The sequence below is a fragment of the Cucumis melo genome, chromosome 11, assembly GCF_025177605.1.
Source record: "Cucumis melo cultivar AY chromosome 11, USDA_Cmelo_AY_1.0, whole genome shotgun sequence".
Classification (NCBI taxonomy): Eukaryota; Viridiplantae; Streptophyta; class Magnoliopsida; order Cucurbitales; family Cucurbitaceae; genus Cucumis; species Cucumis melo.
The window spans coordinates 14,067,309-14,086,360 of NC_066867.1; the positions used below are offsets into that span (position 1 = coordinate 14,067,309).

Here is a 19,052-nt window from a genome sequence, read left to right on the forward strand (position 1 = left end):
AATAAATTCAAATTAGTACGGGCAGACAAAGAGCTCTTATTAAGATTCAATTTAACCACAATTAACAACGAGTGGCAATAAAGAAGAGCCAAAACTAATGATAGAAACATCGGGCCTCTTCGATCAGCAGAACTTAACAGGAGAACTGGAAGCCTACATTTATTTCTCGCTTTCAATCTTTCATACTCGAGCATCCAAAAATTAATTGGTAACCCATTAGAATACCTGGCCTTTCAATGCTCATATATCACATATACACCACTAAACCTTAGTTTCCCTTTCTAAGCCCCTCAATTCCAAAATACACAGTCCATGAGTGATTCTGACATCTCATTCCATCATGTCTAAATGCACACTCTTATCAACCAAAAATCTTAACCAAACAGTCCATAAAGTGGTTTTGATAAGAAATAAAATAAGAATAAGTTGCAAACTTAAGCGTTTCATCCCATTTTCTTTTTCCATCAGTAGAATGCAGGGAATTCCCCTTCCCCCCCCCCCCCCCCCCCCCCACACACACACACACCACATTTTTCATTTTGGTAGATGCCCTGATCTTTCAAACAAAGAAATTGAATTGGGAACTCTAAAACTCAGTCAAAAGTTGGATATTTAAGGGAATGGTCGGGCAAAAGCAAATATCTCTTCAAGGACGTGGTCAGGGAATCATGCAAAGACCACTGATCCCATCTGAAAAAATAAAAAGGCATTCTTTTGGACAATCTTTACAGTGAGATATTTCCTTTATCAACATCCTAAGAAATCTACGAACGAATCATTGAGCAAATGTCATGCATCCAAGTCAATAAAAAGGGTAGACTAGAAGCCATAACTATTTATTTTCATTCGTAAAGCTTGTGTAAATTGTAATCAGTATAAATCTTAGCAGTGAATGTAGCCCAACACGACCTTTTGTACATAAAATTTGGTAGAAAGTAAACATAAAACCATCAAATCATTTTTTTTATGAAAAGAAAGAAAAAGAGAAACATAGGGTCAGGCCATATAATCTAAAGTAACCAAGGGTGTGTTTGTTTTCAAGTGTTCAATTCCAAAAAAAAAAAAAAAAGAAATGGAGTGCTTGACAACCACTCCAAAATGAGCTTTTAAAAAACCACTTCTTTCTCAAATTCAAGTCAATCCAAACGGGTCCAAAATCTTTAAGCTATTAGATATATCATATATGGGGTGTCAATTATCTAAACAGATAACATCGAAGTCGTGAATTACCATCAAGTCCAGAATATTGTATGAATTTCCTGCATCATCACAAACCCATGGCAAATCAGGAGCACATGTCAACCATCCATCAACCATGAAGCGATAATGGTAGATCCCCGACGAAAGTGTCTTGATAGTAATAAATTCTTTTCCTATGCTTTGTAAGACCTCACTAACAGAAGGAGATGAAACGTTCTATATTAGACAAAAAAAAAAAAAGTTCACAATCAAACATCTTAACTTCAAAGTAGTACCTTGTCTCCCAATTATCCCAAGACCCAACAATAGCCACTTGCTTTCCTCCATGATTCCATGAGATCTTCACAGATGTCCTTGGTGTGTTAGACACTTCCTCATTATTCATTGTATTATGACCTTTAAGTTCTAAACGCCTGCCCAACCTCAAAAAAGTAATTAACATGGCCTAATATCAGAGAAATTAGACAACAAAAACAAAGATAGCACATAATGTCATCGAATAAAGCCCAAAAATTGTTAGAATTCCAGAGATAAAAAGAACACACTAGAGGGGAAATCCGATTCCTTTTGTCCTCAGAAACTAAAAGGAAAAATTGTACTTAATCCTTGAATTCAGTGGAACTTTGAAAAGTTCCAAACAAGAGAAGAAACTATTTCAGCCACAAATACTTTTGCACTAGCTATTACTGTTAAAACACCAGAATTCACATTATGTGGCAGAAAAAAAAACCCAGTGAAGAACAAAACAACAAAAAACCTCTAACCCTTCAAAATCTTAAACACAGAACTAGCATAGTCCAGACAAACAAACCAGATATTCCAGTTGAATACATGCATACATATAAACTTTTTCTTTGGTTGTTTTTTACAGAGGAAAAACAAACAAAAACCCAAATTCCAGATTCTTTAGAAACAAATCAAGGTATACCTCTGCCGGGGAGATGAAATCCGTTGGATGAAATTCAAGAAAACAAACAGCAAACTCAAGTTTGGGCTCTGAAAACCTATGAGCAGGATACCAAAAAAATTGCTTCTCAACACTTCTTCGTGTTCTCATAATTCAATTCAGCAAAAGGGTATTCCCCATCTGAAAAAACAAAGCAAAACCCAGTGGAAATTTTAATCGTAAGAACCAAAAATCAGTCGATGCAATTAAAAGACGCGGAAGAATCACCAAGTGAAAAGAAGAGACAAAACATACGTCATCAGAGTAAAGGCAAGATTTCAAGAAGAAGAAGAAAAGAAAAAAAAAAAGCAAACCCAAGTTAAAGAAACATGGAGTTAGGTCAGATACCCAATAATGAGGATGAATTGCAGAAAAGGAAGCACCCAAATCGAGAATTGAGTGAAGAAATGAACGCACCATGTCTTGAGCTCTACATATTACACAATTTTAATTGACAAACAAAAAGAAAAGAAGACTCAAATCGGAACTGCAATCTCTCCACCACACTCTTTCTTCTCCCCCAAACAACACTTCCAATTTTCCCTTTTTCTTTTTTCCTTTTTTTTTTTTCTTTTTTCCTTTTTTTTTTTTTTTTAATTTTTTAACTCTGCAAATTAAATTTAATCTGGGGGGTAAGTTTTTAACCTCCAATGAGTTTGGAAGATACCTGTGGCCTATGGTGGTGGACTTTATTTATAATGATGCTCATTTTAATCATAATTAGAATTAAATAGAATTTGTTGTTGTTTTTCTTTTCTTTCTTCTTTCTTCTTTTTCTTTTTCTTTTTCTTTTTAAAAGGAACATAATTTTTAAAAAGAATTCTTCATTTTCTCATATATACAGTGGGTGATTGTGAACTCTTCTTGGTCGTTCATGCCATTCCATCACCAATGAGGTCTCTCCACGTCACCCTCTCTATTGCTTTTACTATTTTACCCTTGTTGACAATTGCAACAACTTTTGTCGGTTAGTACCTTAACTTCGAAATCTTCGTTCAAAATTCAAATACTGCCAAATTCCAGAATGTGAACTCCCATTTCCCTTTTTTCCTCCCTTCCTTCGAGAATTAAAATTTGGGGTTTTTTCTTTAATGAATATGACAAATCTTGTTTAATGGTTAAATTTATTCCCTAAATTTCAAAATTTGGACTTGATTTTTTATTTTAAATTAATTGATAGTTTATTAAACGTAAATCCAAATGTAAACTAAATCCAAACATATTTTCTCTCCTAAACTTTATTAAAAGTATGTATGATTTTTAAAATTTATTACAAAATATTAAAAATTTAGAAGGGATGAACTTCTTAGGATTACATTTTAATGATTGAAATTAAAAAAAAAAAAAAAAAAAAAAAAAAAAAGAAGGTAAGTTTACATGAATAAAACAAGTGTGGTAAATATTTACTGCTCATATAACAATTTAAGAAAAGCCCATAAAGCCTGATTACTTTTTCATAAACTTTATATTTGCTCTTATTGGTGCAGGATAATTTTTCAATTTTTTCTCTTCTCCTTTGCAATTTATTCACTTTCTGTGCCCTTTTCGATAATTCCTCTTGAATATTCTTTCTCTTCTTCTTCATCTTCAACAATATCAAGATCGTTTATATTCCTCTATCAAGATCATTGCAGTGAGATAGTTTTCAGTAAGAATTCTAAGTATCCTTTTTGTCTGGATTGTTTAGACGGTTATAAAATTTTGTTAAGTAATTTTATATTTCATTATGAAGATCATTTTTGTTTTTATTTGTGGTAAGAATTCTAAATTTCATTTTCATTTCAAATGTTTAGAAGATTTAAGTATTATTATAAGAATTCTGTATTTCATTATGAAGATCATTAGTTTAAAGTTTTTCACTATCATCTACATTGAACTAAGAATTCTATATTTCATTATGAAGATCGTTTTTGTTTTTGTTTGTGGTAAGAATTATAAATTTCGCTTTTGTTTCCAGTGGCGTATCCAGTATATGGGGAGCACTATATAACAAACACACTAAAAAATGTAAAAGAATAAATATTAATAGCTTCAAAGATTAATTAATTTAATACGTATTACAATTGTCCTCTACAAGTTTTCATGTTTTGAAATCGATCTATGATAAGTTTATTATCTAACTTATCCAATAAATCTTTCTCAATGTAAGTTATAAGACAATCATTCATCCATTGATCTCCCATTCGATTGCGTAGTCTAGTCTTCATAATATTCATAGGAGAAAATGTTCTCTCTACAGTAGCTATTGCAACCGGTAAAATCAATGTCAATGTGAGCAACCGATAAACTAATGGGTAGACCTTATTTCTTTTCGTAACGACCATTTTCAGTGCAAGATCATTAATGCTTTTTAGTTCAACAAACTCTAAACGCATATCAATAATGTAATTTTGAAGTTGATCCTCAAGCATAGAGAGTTCAATAGCTGAAAAGTCTCTTAGATAAAGCTGAGCAAGTCGAATAAGTTTTTGTCTATTAAAAGCAGTAAATGACTTACTCGGATTCAAACAAGCCATACAGAGAAGAAATTCAGTACTTGATTCAATAAAATGATTATTCAACCCTTGAAGTTGCATATCAATGACAGTATAGAAGACTTCAACATGATAATGATGCAAATTTGTAACTGGTTGAGATTTTTGACTTTTTCGTCGAACAAAAAACATAGCATCCATTTTAAGAACTTTAATACCATGACTATTGCAGAAATAAGAAACTCTTTCCAATAATGAATTCCAACCAGATTCTCTCATTGCTTGCAGTCTATATTTACAAATGTTGACTAAATTCATTGCATTCACAATATCCTGATCTTTTCTTTGTAAGATTTGAGACAAGTCATTTGTGATTCCCAATATATTTTTCATGAGATCTATATTGAAAACAAAGTCAAATGACAAAATTGAAGTCATTAGAATCTGTGCTTCATATTTTTGTTCTGAATTTGATCCACTGTCCACAATTATCTCAAGCACATCAACTACTGAAGAGAATATTGTAACTAAACTCGTTAAAGTGTTGTAATGTGATCTCCATCGAGTATCTCCTGGTCTTTTAATCATTATCTCTTGATTTAATCCTTGTCCACTTGATATTTCACCATTATTTAAAGCTTCAAAAATTTTCATGCTATGTTTCTCTCGTAGAATATCCCAACGTTTCGTTAAAGCTCCACTAACATTCACTACATTTGTAGCAATGAAAAAAACTGGCAATTTTCACATGATTTTTTGCAGTATTTACAAGAGCTAATTGAAGTTGATGAGCAAAACAATGAATGTAAAAAGCACATTCATTAAATAAGTGCTTTCAAATCATGGAACTCACCTTGCATATTACTTGCTCCATCATATCCTTGTTCTCGCAAATTAGCAATACTTAACCTATGTTGAGAGAAAAAAAACCATCAATAGCTTCCTTAAGTGATAGGGCACTTGGAAAGATATTTGATATTTAGAAAAAGAAAATTAATGATGTTTGGAATAAAATATATTTTGTGCAATTTAGGAACAAATTTGATATTTGGGAAACAAAAATATTGATATTTAGAATAAAAATTAATTAATAAAAATGATTGCAATTCGTAGGATTCGAACCTCTAAGTTACAAGTTACAAAAAGAATGCCATAGCCACTACACCAGAATCAAAATTCCATTAGGCCCTTAATAAATCTGTCCCTATTTGTTTCAAATATTTAGAAGATCTAAATAGTACTGTAAGAATTTTGTATCTTTTGAAGTTTTTGATCATTTACTATATCCAATACGATCACCATGGCTAAATGATCGTGTACCTAAGTCAACACGATTTTTTACTGTATTCAATGCTATCGTTTACCGTGGTCCAATGATCGTTTATCATGATCTACACGATTATTTAATGTATATTATTTCACTACACGATAGTCTGTTCTTGAATTGTGTTTATTATTATTGTTTTGTACATTTTATTTTTTTTATTCGGTGATAGATGTATATCTATGTCTATATATTTCTTTCTATCACTATTATGATAGATATTTATTATTATTTTATTCTTTTTACCACTATGTATATATATACATAGATGTATATCTATGTATATTATTTATACCACACGATCGTTTAGATTTGAAGCCCTTTTCTCATCGTTTAAAAAGAATTACGCGATCGTGTGGATATGATTTCAATGATCGCTTATCTAGTCTATCACACCCTGCCCTGTGTCACAATCGTAACTTCTCAACACGATTGTGCGACACTTGTTTAGCTCGATCAACAAGTCAGCCGTTCGAAATTCGAAATCCGTGGACAAACTCGCGGTATGATGTAGCCTCCCTCCACGTTCTTGGAAAAATGTTTTTATAAAATGGGAGAGGGAAAGTAAATAGTTGAAAACATCATAAAGAAAGCATTGAAGACTGTCAATTGCAAAGAAAATAGCTTAGCTTGCAAAGAGTGAGACAAGGCTTGGGTGGGGGTCGGACTAGTCATGTACCCCCTATAGTACATATTGAGATTTTTGGCCTTGGCACGCTTGCATATGAAAAAGCCGAAATGTCACACTGTGGCTCGACGACACGAAAATGAAAGAATTAACCTAGACTACTTTCAAGACATAAAGATAAAGCGATTTGGGGGTATTCGGGCATACGACCATAGGTAAATAATACCTTGGACAATTATGCCCTTGACATTCTCCCCCACTTAAACGGTTGACGTCCTCGTCAACTGGCGAAGCTGGAGCTCTTCGGTCTTCTGCGTCCACGCTTCAAGGTCTTCGACATGTCCTCCCTTGTTGCCTCCACGAGGGGCTTCTTTCGCTTCAACAGGAATTTATGTGTCTCCCTCGTGGGCCTTCTACCAGTCCTTACTCTGTCAGCAAGGACTTCCTTGACTTCTCTGTCTTCCTCCAGGTCCAGGTTGACAGATAATCATACGGCGTTGTTGCACCGTCAATTGGAAGCTTGGTCATCTACTCGAACTCAAGAGGGCTTCGCTTTTGATCTCCCCTCTCCTACATCGGCCTTGAAGCTTCTTCTAGGCACACTCGAGCGATGTCGGCTATCTATTCACATTCCTCTCCAACTCGGTGGACTTGAGGGCGGTTCCCTACATAAAGGCCATCAGCGAGGGGCGGCAATACAGAATGCCTATTACCTTTAATCTCAAACGGACTTCTCTTGATCAGCGAGTCTGTCTGAGCACTATGACCGAATTGGGTTACCTTCAGCAGCTGAACCCAATTCTTTTCTCTTCCATCAACACAATGATGCAGATATTCTCCGAGCACATAGTTGAATGGCTCGGCTTTTACTTTGGGAGTCTTGGTCGCATCGACGACCCCAAGACTTGGCCCCTCGATCATGGCTTGCTTTGAACCATTGAAGGCGGCCTGACACTCGAGGTTCTCACTCCACTGAGTGTCTTCCTCTCTCAACAACGTGGCACTCCGCCACATGACCCAACACGTTCGTCTAGCTCTGCATAGAACAACACTTTCTTCCCTTGGCATGGTAAGACTTGGTGGCATCACGGGGAACTCGTATGCTTCACGTCCAGTGACATAAGTTGTCTTGAGTCCTTTTGCCTTCGTTGTTCTTACTCGATAGTACCTCGGTTGGCTGTCGGACTTTGGGAGATACTTCACTCCACGTGGGCGATCCACCCGCCTCGTGAGCATAAAAAGTGTACATTTACGCCGAACTGTGAGCTTACTCTGGATACGACAGTCAATACACTGTTGCGGATTTCTGTCTTTCTTCTTTAGGGAAAGGACATGGACTCCATACGGAGCTTGTACAGATCTACTAAATCCTGCATTCAATAACATCTTCGATGGTTTCCGAAGTTTGACTAACTTCGGCAGCGCCATGCAATAAGCATTCTTCGCAGACGCTTTTGCCTTTGGCAGCAACTCTATTCCATGGTCGATCGTCCTTCGCATCAACAAAGATTTGGGCCAACTGTTTGGCATCACATCATGGCACTTTTCTAGGACACACAAAGTGTCTTTGGGGACTGTCTCCCCTGGCTTTTCCAATGCCCCAAGCAGGATTGCCGCAGATGGTCGTTCCTCTTGGGCAGGACTCTTGTCTAGTTGCATGGCTGACATCATTTTGAACCCGTTAGGCTGACGAATATCTGCTTGTACTACCGTGGGGAACGATCCGGTAATCGCTAGACATTTCGCTGAGGGCATTGAAATGACTTGATGTTCAAGGAGGAACTCCATTCCCAGTACTACATCAAAGTCGTCCATCTTTACAACCACAAAGTCTACGGGGTCTTTCCATCCTCCCAACTTTATCGTCGTTCACTTCACTAGTTTGACGATAGGTAGGGCAACGGAATTCACGGCCTTCATCTTTCCTGAATCCTTCTCCCAACGGACCCTTAGACGTCTAGCTTCTGCTTCTGTAATGAAGTTGTGGGTTGCACCAGAATCGACCATAGTGCTCTTAGTCTACTTTTGGTTGATCCAGGTGTCAACATACAGAAAGCCCCTTTTGTTGGTGCGTGTCTCTCTCCTGACTTTTTCTGGAGAGATGACATGTCTTTTATGGCCCCTATTCGAGTCTTTTTGCTCCCATCTATTTGGCCCATTTCGTCCTCATCTTGATTTGACTTATCGTCTGAATCCGCGATCAATGAGGCCTGAATCGCATGGAAGTCGACTTTATTCGGGCATTCTCTTGCCAGATGTGGCTTCCCACATATGAAACAACTGAGGGGACGCTTAGGTGGACTCCGATTATTCGGCCTTCGCCATGTGTTCTCTGAGTTTGACTGGTGAGATCTGCGGTCTTTACTAGGACATTCATCTCCCCCGACAGCTTTGGGAGAACTCGGACGACTATTCCTGTTCCTTCTAAGTGAGGAACTTTGGTGACGACTCATATCTTGAGAGTCACTTGCCAGATCGAACAACCGTTCGGCTGCTGCATAAGCTGACGTGAGGTTTTGAACCCTTTGTTCATACAACTTGGCCCTTGCCCACGGTTTCAACCCTTCGACAAAACAGAATACTTTGTCTTTCTCTGACATATCGCGAATGTCTAACATCAACCCCGCGAACTGTTTCACGTACTCCCGAATCTTGCCAGTGTGTCTTAGATCGTGCAACTTCTGCCGAGCAAGGATTTCCACATTCTTGGGAAAGAATTGTGAGCGGAGTTCTCTCTTCAGGGTATCCCAAGTATCTATTGTGCAACGCCCTTCTTGTATGTCCACGTATCGGGACCTCCACCACAACTTGGCATCCTTAGACAGATGCATCGTTGCCAATGTCACTTTGGCTTCCTCGGTGACGGTGTTTGTAGCCTTGAAGTACTGTTCAAGGTAGAAAATATAATTCTCTAAAGCCTTTGCATCTCTTGCCCCACAGAAGGGCTTTGGTTCCGGGATCTTTACTTTGCTAACCGAAATTGCTCCTCCAGCTGGAGCTTGGTTTGCCATTGCTCGCATCGTGAGATTCAGCCTCGTGTTCATATCTGCGATTTCATTCCTAATGACATCGAGGGTGACTCTAAAGTCCTCCGACATGTCGTTTATCATCTCTAATAGTGTCTTTTGAGAGCTATCTAGCTCGCTGACACGTTCTTCCATGTGGACAGCAAAGCCTGATGAACTGTCTCCACGCTCATAGTTAATAGTTCTTTCGACGCTTATGTTTGTTTCTAGGGTGTCGACTCTTGCCAACAAACCTTCGACACGGCCAGCTACCGCATCGATTGTATCAGTTTTCTTGGAAATTTCGTCGAGACGAGACTCCAAGTAGCGGATGGAGTCGGAAACTTTCGACTAGGTAGAGCATCTGCTTTTCTAGCTCTGCTAGTCGGTCTTTTTGGGCCTTGCCCGATGGATTCGTAGACGACATGTTTCGGTCTTGTCATCAATTAGCCAATTTGGCTCTGATACCACTTGTCACAATCGTAACTTCTCAACACGATTATGCGGCACTTGTTTAGCTCCATCAACAAGTCAGCCGTTCGAAATTCGAAATTCGCGGACAAACTCGCGGTATGATGTAGCCTCCCTCCACGTTCTAGGGAAAATGTTTTTATAAAATGGGAGAGAGAAAGTAAATAGTTGAAAACATCATAAAGAAAGCATTGAAGACTGTCAATTGCAAAAAAAAATAGCTTAGCTTGCAAAGAGTGAGATAAGGCTTGGGCGGGGGTCGGACTAGTCATGTACCCCCTATAGTACATATTGAGATTTTTGGCCTTGGCACGCTTGCATATGAAAAAGCCGAAATGTCACATTGTGGCTCGGCGACACGAAAACAAAAGAATTAACCTAGACTACTTTCAAGACATAAAGATAAAGCGATTTGGGGGTATTCGGGCATACGGCCATAGGTAAATAATACCTTGGACAATTATGCCCTTGACACCCTGTAGACGCCCTTGCTTGACATGCAAGATACAGTGTGACTTAGAGTATTTTTGACGCGTTAACGTAAAAGACACTTAATATCGAGGTTCTTAAGTTTTTCTTAATCGCCTAGCCTTTTAAACTCAACTTAGAAAATATGCCTTAGGCGAGATAAACAACTCAACACAAGGAATAAGATGTAAACATTCATTTTATTAATGTAAGTCATGCGATAACACCTTATAACACAGCAAAAAAAGAAAAAAAGAAAAAAAATACACAATCAAAACTTAAACTTAAGATCTAAACGGCTAGTAATTCTTCTCGCCTAGCAAGCCTTTCACCCTTCCTCACTTGACCTTAACGCCTGGAAGTAAAACTTTAAAACATGAGTCAATAGACTTAGTGAGGTTTTAAGAAATACTTTTCACGAATTATCTTTTGTAAACATCATTTCATCAAACATCAAATCGCATAAATTCACCTTTTCATTTAAAGTCATCATTTCACATAAACACACATTAGTCAACAATCATTCCTTTAACCAAGAATCCCAAATCATTCTCCACGCTAAGTCTCATTACCTTGCATTTGGACTACTGTAACAACAACATCCGAGAATATTCTGATTTTATCTTGTCACTCACATAAACACAGTTAAACACAATGCAATCCTTTTCTATGTGGCTGCCTTTACTCCTTATGTGCACATAATAGTTAGCTTATTGATAGGAAATAGACTAATGGGTTGAACACCATTTCATAATCATCGAACTACATAAAACATGCTTAAAATAAAAACTTTTCATATATATTTTTTTAGAATTTTTGTATTGAAATCATCAAAGAATTTATAAAGAAAGCTTAAAATCATATCAATACTTAGAAGAAAACACTCACACTACTTAGCTACTTAAACCTTAAAGGCTTCTCTTTTTCTTCTTCTCGCATAGACACTTTGGCAGCACTTCGACACTTAAATCTTTTCTTCTAAAAATTCCAGAATAATAATCCTTAACATTCTAATCTCATCCTTTATTTATACTATTCCCTAAACAAGCTTATTCACCCGTTAGTCTCTAACGTTCATGTTTAACTTACTCATAGATTAAACACTTAGGCACGTATTCTGAAATTTCACGCTTCATACCTGGCCACCAATAGTGCTTCTTCAAAGTTCTATACATTTTCGTACTACGAGGATGCATTGCATATGCAGAACTATGTGCTTCCTCTAAAATTTGATCTTTTATCACTTGGCCATTAGGTACACACAACCTATCATATTTCATCAAAGCTCCATCACCTCTCAAGCTATAATTCGTTCTTTGGCTCAGACTTACCTCTTCTGGTAACTTCCTTAGCATTACATATTCTAGCTGGAATTGAATAATATGGTCTATCAAAATAGGTCGCACTCGGAAGTGCACAATTAAACTTCATAACTTGCTTACTGACACAGTAGCTTCATCCATCTTCAATTCTCTCAATAGCGAAGAACCAACCGAATTTAGAGTGATGTTAGAATGATTAGACTTTCTGCTTAAGGCACCTGTCACCATATTAGCCTTACCAAGATGATTATCAATGGTGCAGTCATAGTCCTCGATTAACTCTAACCATCTTTCTTTGTCTTAGATTTAATTCCTTATGATTAAATATGTATTTTAAACTTTTATGATCAGTGAATATATGACATCTCTCACCAAAAAGGTAATGCTGCCAAATTTTTAATACAAGGACCACTACTACCAATTCTAAGTCATGGGTAGGGTAATTATATTTATGCTTCTTTAACTACCTAGAAGCATAAGCCACCAGTTTTCCTTTTTGCATCAAGTCACAACCCAAGCCTTGATGAGAAGCATCACAAAAGATCTCGAATTCTACATTAAGAGTCGATAGTGTTAATATTGCAATTGTTAATAGCCTTTTCTTCAACTCTTGAAAACTCCGTTCACAAGCATCTGCCCATTCAAACTTTACATTCTTCTTGGTTAGGTTGGTTAATAGAAGTGCCAATTTCGAAAATCCTTCCACAAATCGGCAATAATACCCCATTAAACCAAGAAAACTCTGGATCTTAGTGTCAGAGGTGGGTTGTTCCCACTTATCTACTGCTTAAGTTTTTTGAGGATCGACACAAATGCCTTTTGTTGAAATCACATGACCCAAAAATACTACCCGATCCAATCAAAATTTACACTTACTGAATTTCGCATACAACTCTCGATGTTGTAGTGTCTGCAACATTATTCTGAGGTATTCAATGTGTTTTCTTTACTCCCAGAATAAACCAATATATCGTCTATGAACACAATAACAAACTGGTCTAAATATGGATGAAACACCTGATTCATCATGTCCATAAAGGCTGTAGGGGCATTAGTCAACCCAAAGGACATCACCAAGAATTCATAATGCCTATATCTCGTTCGAAAAGCTGTTTTAAGGATGGTTGACTCTTTAATTTTCAACTGATGATAACCTAATCTCAAGTCAATATTTAAGAATACAGAGGCACCACAAAGCTGATCAAACAAATCATTTATCCGGGGCAAAGGATATTTGTTACATATTGTTGCCTTGTTTAGCTGTCAGTAGTCAATACATAACCTTAAAGTACCATCCTTCTTTTTAACAAATAACACTGGTGCACCCCATAGAGATGCACTAGGTCGGATAAAGCCCTTATCCACCAATTCTTGCAACTATGATTTTAGCTCTCTCGTTCCATCGGTGCCATTCTATAGGGAGCTTGTGAAATGGGTGTTGTTTTGGACACTAAATCAATTAAGAATTCAATCTCCCTATCAGGTGGTAGTCCCAATAATTCTTTAGGAAAAACATCTGGAAATTCTCTTACCATTGGTATATCTTCAAGTTTCAGCTTACTAATCTGTGTATCCATCACATATGCTAGGTAGGCCATACAACCCTTCCTCAACAATTTACTGGCTTTTAAAGCAGAGATCACACAGGTGGGACGTATTTTTCTACCACCGCGGAAAATGATCTCATTCTTTCTTGGACAATTAAAAAAATCTCTTTTTTATGACAATTTAGGGAGGCATAATGATTAGCCAAAAAATCCATTCCCAAGATACATCAAACTCCTGAATGTCTAATGGAATCAAATCCACTTCTAACATTTCACCATCAATATATGAACAATGCAATTTCAGTACACACTATTGACTATGAAACTATTGCCTATTGGTGTACTTATCAACAACTCCTCAGTCAGACTTTCTCACTCTTTATCAACCCTAACAGTAAACATAATAGAGATAAAAAAATGTGTTGCACCAGGATTCATTAAGACGTGCAGATTTATCAAATATAGTTAACGTACTAGTCAGAACGTTTGGTGCATCTGCTGTTGCATGTTATGTTATTGAAAAAACCTTCCCTTCCTGACGAGATCGACCTACTGGTCCTATCTGTTTCGCCCCACTAGAGCCTTCACCACTTGTTCTTGTGGTTCTTGGCTGTTGACTTATTATTTGAGAAGAGGTTTTCTGAATGGTAGTACCCTTCGATATCAAATGTGGAAGTCTCTATGATAATGACCTAACTGACCGTAGTTATAACATACACTGCCCTTGCCAAACTCCGATACGACCCTATCAGATCAAGCAACATGAGAACATTCTGTAGGATACATAGAACGACTAGAACCGCTCAATCTCTAAGCTCCTCCATTTGATCATGATTTAGAAAAAGAAGACTCATTGTACTGAGACTTAAAATTTCCTTTACTAGACACCTCTGGCACAAAACTTCCACTTCTTCCTTTACCTGGTCGATTTCGATGCATCAATGTGTTGAACGTACGTACATTCTTGGAAGCTTCTCTTTCGCACTTCCTTTAATTTTAACTTCTCTCTACCTTTAGTGGCGCCTCCATTAATTTAGAGAAATCAATCCAGTCTGCATAAGGTGTCACAGAAGTATGAATTTCCTCTCATAATCGCTCTTCAAATCTCTTACATCTTTTTGCCTCATCCTCAATCACACTAGTGACATACTTTAGATAATTCTGTATACTTCTTCTCATATCTTGCAACAGTCATTGAACCCTAAGTGAGCTTTAAGAACTCACTTTGTTTTAGATCATGGATAGAACTTATCAAAGAATGCCTTTTTAAATCATCCCAACTTATATCACCTGTAGCTCCTCGTCTACTTTCTGTTATGCGCCACCAATCTTAAGCTCCAATTTGGAGTAGAAAAACAGCAAGTTCGACATTTCTATGCTCCAAACATCTCATCACTCTGAAGCACTTTTCAATCAAAGTAAGCCATGCTTCAGCATCCACAGGATTTGTTGTCTTGCAAAATTGGTAGCACCTAGAGCCTTCAACTGTTCTATTCCATTTTTCTTTTCTGGGTCTGCTTGTGTCGATTTAATCCCCGAAGCCAATCTTTGAGCAAGTCTACCAAGAAAATGCTCTTCCATATTCCCCTCTACATGGGGATGACTAGATTCGGCATCAGACTCCTCACTCCTCATAGTTGCTCCTCTAGCAACGTTACTAGCTTCTACAACAGAGTACTTTCGAGGTCTACCCCGCGACATGATTCCCATAACACAATGATATAAGACACTTATTTAGTAAACATAACTTATGCGACTTACTAAAGCATTATAAAACATGAGATTTCTCTAATGTATAACCTTTAGCATCCTCAAAACTCTCGCTCATAATCCCAAAATCATGCTCTGATACCAAACTGTCACACCCCGTTCTACGTTTTGCCTCTCTAACCTAGATCGTGATGTGGTTATACTCCTTAAAAACAATCCTTTTTCAAAGTAAGATTAGTAAAACATTTTCTAGAAATTCTATAAAAATTTAGACAGCATCTCCCCTAAAATATGAGTTAGCCAAAACCAGTAAAGGGAGAAATTATCACTTCTATAACTACATATGCAAACTCCAAAAACCACATCAGATTAAGTGTGTTTGACCACACACTCATTCAAATAATTTTGGCGTTTCAAGTAGGGTTAAGGTTCGAACTAGATATTACATACAAAAGATTAAAGTCTAATGAAGGATTTCTCAAAACATGAGTCCTTAGTGCCCTCTCGCTACATCTAACCTCCCCAAGATGCAATACAAAAGTTAATTATATACATACAAGAAAAATGGAGATCTACAATTGATGACGAGGGTTCAACCAATGCATGGCCCTTGATCGCTACTTTAGGGGAGAGGGGGGAAAACCATTTAAAACGTAAGTTATAAACTCAGTGAGTAGAAAGTTTCTTAGAAGTAAACTCACAAAACATGCTCAAAAGGAAATTTGTAAATATGCATAAGTAATGAAATAATAGTTAAAATGTCATTCTCTCATAGCTACTAATCACCACCAAACTTGTACTCAACCAACCATGGCAAGGCGTCTAAATATACGACCAAAGATAGCTCGTACATGACCAAAGAATCATGCGACCAAAATTAGCACAAGTATATTTAGTACTTACCACAATAACAACCTCCATCCAATCCAACCAACCATTATAGCATACTAAATGTATGGCCCAGAATAGCTCACACGTGAGCTATATCCACAAGAAAACACTCGGCCAAACGGAGCTCACGCATAGTTAGTACGTACCATAGCCACAACATCCATATCGCTCTTATGTCCACATAGAGCCACTCACCGTGGGTTAAGCCAGGTCTGAAGCCATATCACAATCCTCCATCCACATCCTCACCTAGACACAGGTTCTCGAATCTCTGATCACGACCACTTTCAGCCTCGGAACCCCCTAACAACCAAAGGTGGCACTATAGAAACACATTCACGTAGCCTTAGAGAAATCACTTTCTCGTTCACTATAAACATCGATTAAACATATTTCAAAACCAAGTATAATTAAAAACTTGAAACACGATTTTATAAAGTTCAAGGCATACGCATTCTTAAAGTCGTGATGAATAAATATATCATTTAAGTATAAATGGAAACAAGAACTTGAGACCCGTTTTTATAAAATCTAAGTCATAAACATAAGAATGGTTGAAAAGAAGCCACTCACAGTCAATAACTTGATCCCACGAGGTTATACGCTTTCCCCACTTTAATTTTGCCTGAAACAACGATCAATGAACCTCAGTTATCTTCACATACCAAGATATCACAACTATCTCTTAAATACTTCATCATGACAACCCAAACTATTTATGGTTCAATGGGTTGAATTTCACTTTTCTTATTAATTTTGTGTCATTCACCACATGCTTTAATTTAGGCTAAAAATCTTACTTTTGGACCCTTAAACTTCAACTTAAACTCCTAACGACACAAGCACCCAAACTTAAGTTGTATTTTAAAACCATAAGCTCTTATATTCAATATCCATACCTAAAAGGTTTAGATCCATTAACAACTCAATATCAATCTAACGAGTCAAAACTTAGGAACTTACCCAAACTTGTCTAAAATGACCTTAAACATGTTGTTAATGTTTCTAAGTTCTCTAAATCTTCAATCTCTTATACAAAACAATATGGGTAATATCAACGTCATGCTAAAACTAAATGGGTATTCACAAAGCTCCAAGAAAACTTACTAGAATTTTCCAAAATCTTACCATAGGCTTAAAAATAACCTTAAGTTCAATGGACAATACTCTAATGGATTTCTCAACTTGAGTCTTGCATCCAAAATTATGGGTAAATTAATTTACTCCAAACACTTAATAGGTATCACCATTTGAAACCAAAAATCAAAGTATGTTCAAGAATTCCATGGAAAAATTAACTATCAATGAAATATTACCAAACACTTAACAAAGTAGCCTTATTTCTAAAGAACAACACCCTCACGACCTTTAAACTTTGAAATCTAGCTATCAACACCATGGATTATTCAATATTATCGATGAAGTTAAATGGGTACTCAACATCAGCTCCAAAAAGCTTAGAAACTTACCAAAGTTGTGTCAAAATGCCTAATTTCGAGCTTTCGAACGGCTGGACAGTCGTTCAAACTCATCTAATATTCAAATCTAGCATCAAAATGTAATGAGTATTTTGAAAACCAAGCCAAAACATAATGGGTAAGCAAAAGTTATAAAAAACTTCAACTAAAATAAAGAAGTTTTAGCCAAAAACTTAGATCCAACGATAGAGAGTTGGAAAAGGATGATGCTAGCGACGATTCGACTTGTCGAATGATGACGAAAGATGGTTAGGTAAAGTACAGCTCTGCTAATGATGAAACACAAGGCAGAAACTCGAATAGATTGTGTAGATCAAAACCGACGGCTTCAAAACATTGTGGTTCGAAGGTTCTGTTCGACATGGGATGGTCGTCGTCCAGTGACTTGGGTGGCACAAAGAGGGTTGGGTGAGGGCATCGATGTGAAGGAGCGAGAGAGAGACAGGTGGCAGCGAAAGAGATATGAGAGAGAGAGAGAGGGCAATCGACACTCTAGAAGGGTAAGGAAGGAGAAGGAGAAGAGAGAAAAAAATGTCCTTTCTTTTTCTTCTTTTCTTTTTCTCTCTCCTTTTTTAAACTTAATAATAAAAATAAATATTAATAATAATAGAAATGACCAAATTGCCCCTCACTTCAATTTAAACTTACTTTTTGTCCTTAACTTCATTCTTTTCAACATCTAATAAAACAATTTATGTTTTAAACCTAATTAAAAATGGTTCTAAACTTTCTTTTCAATTTACTCAACTTTTAAAGAGTATAAAAAGTACTCTAACTTGATTTTCGCCATTTAGGAGATATTAAATAAATAAATAAAATAAAGGAGGTGGAACGAGGGCTTACATCGATACATAGTGTTACGAATACTTGCGAAGGCTAACTTACTGTTATTGGTTTATATCCGTGGACACAAAAATATATCTACAGTGATAAGAGTTCAATTGTGAATCTTTAGTGGAGTGTACCTATAGTTAGTGAATATTGATTAATGTAGTTAATGAGTTTAGCTAATTAATCTCATATCATTATAGCTTCTGATATGTAGGTCTATTAGGTCCCTTTTGTAGCTCGTAAAAGGTAATGAGATTTATTTATATTGGTTGTAATTTGAAATATTCAAATTTACTTTGGGAATTAATATAATGTATGCTAATACATTATAATATAAAATTTATATTTTAATTAAGCTTTATTTTATAAATATAATTTTGGATATGATTCAAAATTAATTTATGAGAGAATAAAATATTTGAATGAGTTCAAATATTAATTAAATGTGAATTAGATTCATATTAAAAGTATAGGTTAAAATTTAATGTGTATATGATACACATTAAAAGCTATAGGTTATGAGAGAATTTTATATTTGAATATGATTCAGATTTGGATTAAATTAAATATAAGATATTTAATTTAGTAATTAATTAATAGTTTAGTTTAATTTTATGTTAATTTTTATAAAATATAACAAACCGACAATATATTTACAGTCCGTGTAATAAAATGAAAAATCTAATGAAATTGGTTATTGTGTAAACATTTCAGATTTGCCCTTTCTTTTCATTGTCCTTCTCTCTCTTTTGTGATT

At 36.2% G+C, this 19,052-nt stretch overlaps 3 protein-coding genes across 4 annotated transcripts in view; all 3 read right to left on the reverse strand.

Moving 5' to 3' along the window:
• LOC103502112 (SNF1-related protein kinase regulatory subunit beta-2-like) overlaps positions 1 to 2,794 on the reverse strand; it is a 45,909-nt gene extending 43,115 nt beyond the window's left edge. The window contains exons 1-4 of one of the 2 annotated variants that reach the window (XM_017047668.2): positions 2,495 to 2,794; positions 2,129 to 2,287; positions 1,476 to 1,613; positions 1,231 to 1,393 (exon numbers count right to left, since the gene is read on the reverse strand). In XM_017047668.2, the coding sequence (XP_016903157.2) occupies positions 1,231 to 1,393; positions 1,476 to 1,585 (273 nt within the window). In that variant the 5' untranslated portion in view covers positions 1,586 to 1,613; positions 2,129 to 2,287; positions 2,495 to 2,794. The remainder of the gene's footprint in view (positions 1 to 1,230; positions 1,394 to 1,475; positions 1,614 to 2,128; positions 2,288 to 2,494) is intronic. The other variant, XM_051079339.1, reaches the window with a different exon arrangement.
• An 875-nt stretch (positions 2,795 to 3,669) lies between these two features.
• LOC127143921 (uncharacterized) lies at positions 3,670 to 7,100 on the reverse strand. Its single transcript, XM_051079221.1, has 4 exons — positions 7,000 to 7,100; positions 5,474 to 5,529; positions 4,447 to 5,330; positions 3,670 to 3,762 (listed from the first exon to the last, which is right to left on the reverse strand). Exons 1-4 carry the CDS (start codon positions 7,098 to 7,100, stop codon positions 3,670 to 3,672), a joined length of 1,134 nt encoding a protein of 377 aa, XP_050935178.1.
• A 4,501-nt stretch (positions 7,101 to 11,601) lies between these two features.
• LOC127143922 (uncharacterized) lies at positions 11,602 to 12,066 on the reverse strand. Its single transcript, XM_051079222.1, has 2 exons — positions 11,959 to 12,066; positions 11,602 to 11,883 (listed from the first exon to the last, which is right to left on the reverse strand). Exons 1-2 carry the CDS (start codon positions 12,064 to 12,066, stop codon positions 11,602 to 11,604), a joined length of 390 nt encoding a protein of 129 aa, XP_050935179.1.
• Positions 12,067 to 19,052: the final 6,986 nt, after the last annotated feature.

Coding starts and splice junctions, on each gene's coding strand:
- LOC127143922 (XM_051079222.1), bottom strand. CDS start 12,066: ATGGTGACAGGTGCCTTAAGCAGAAAGTCTAATCATTCTAACATCACT. Junction 11,884..11,958: donor TGGATGAAGCTACTGTGTCA/GTAAGCAAGTTA, acceptor ATTCAATTCCAG/CTAGAATATGTAATGCTAAG.
- LOC127143921 (XM_051079221.1), bottom strand. CDS start 7,100: ATGACCAAGCTTCCAATTGACGGTGCAACAACGCCGTATGATTATCTG. Junction 5,331..5,473: donor TGGAGCAAGTAATATGCAAG/GTGAGTTCCATG, acceptor CTACAAATGTAG/TGAATGTTAGTGGAGCTTTA. Junction 3,763..4,446: donor TCGTTACGAAAAGAAATAAG/GTCTACCCATTA, acceptor TGATCTTGATAG/AGGAATATAAACGATCTTGA.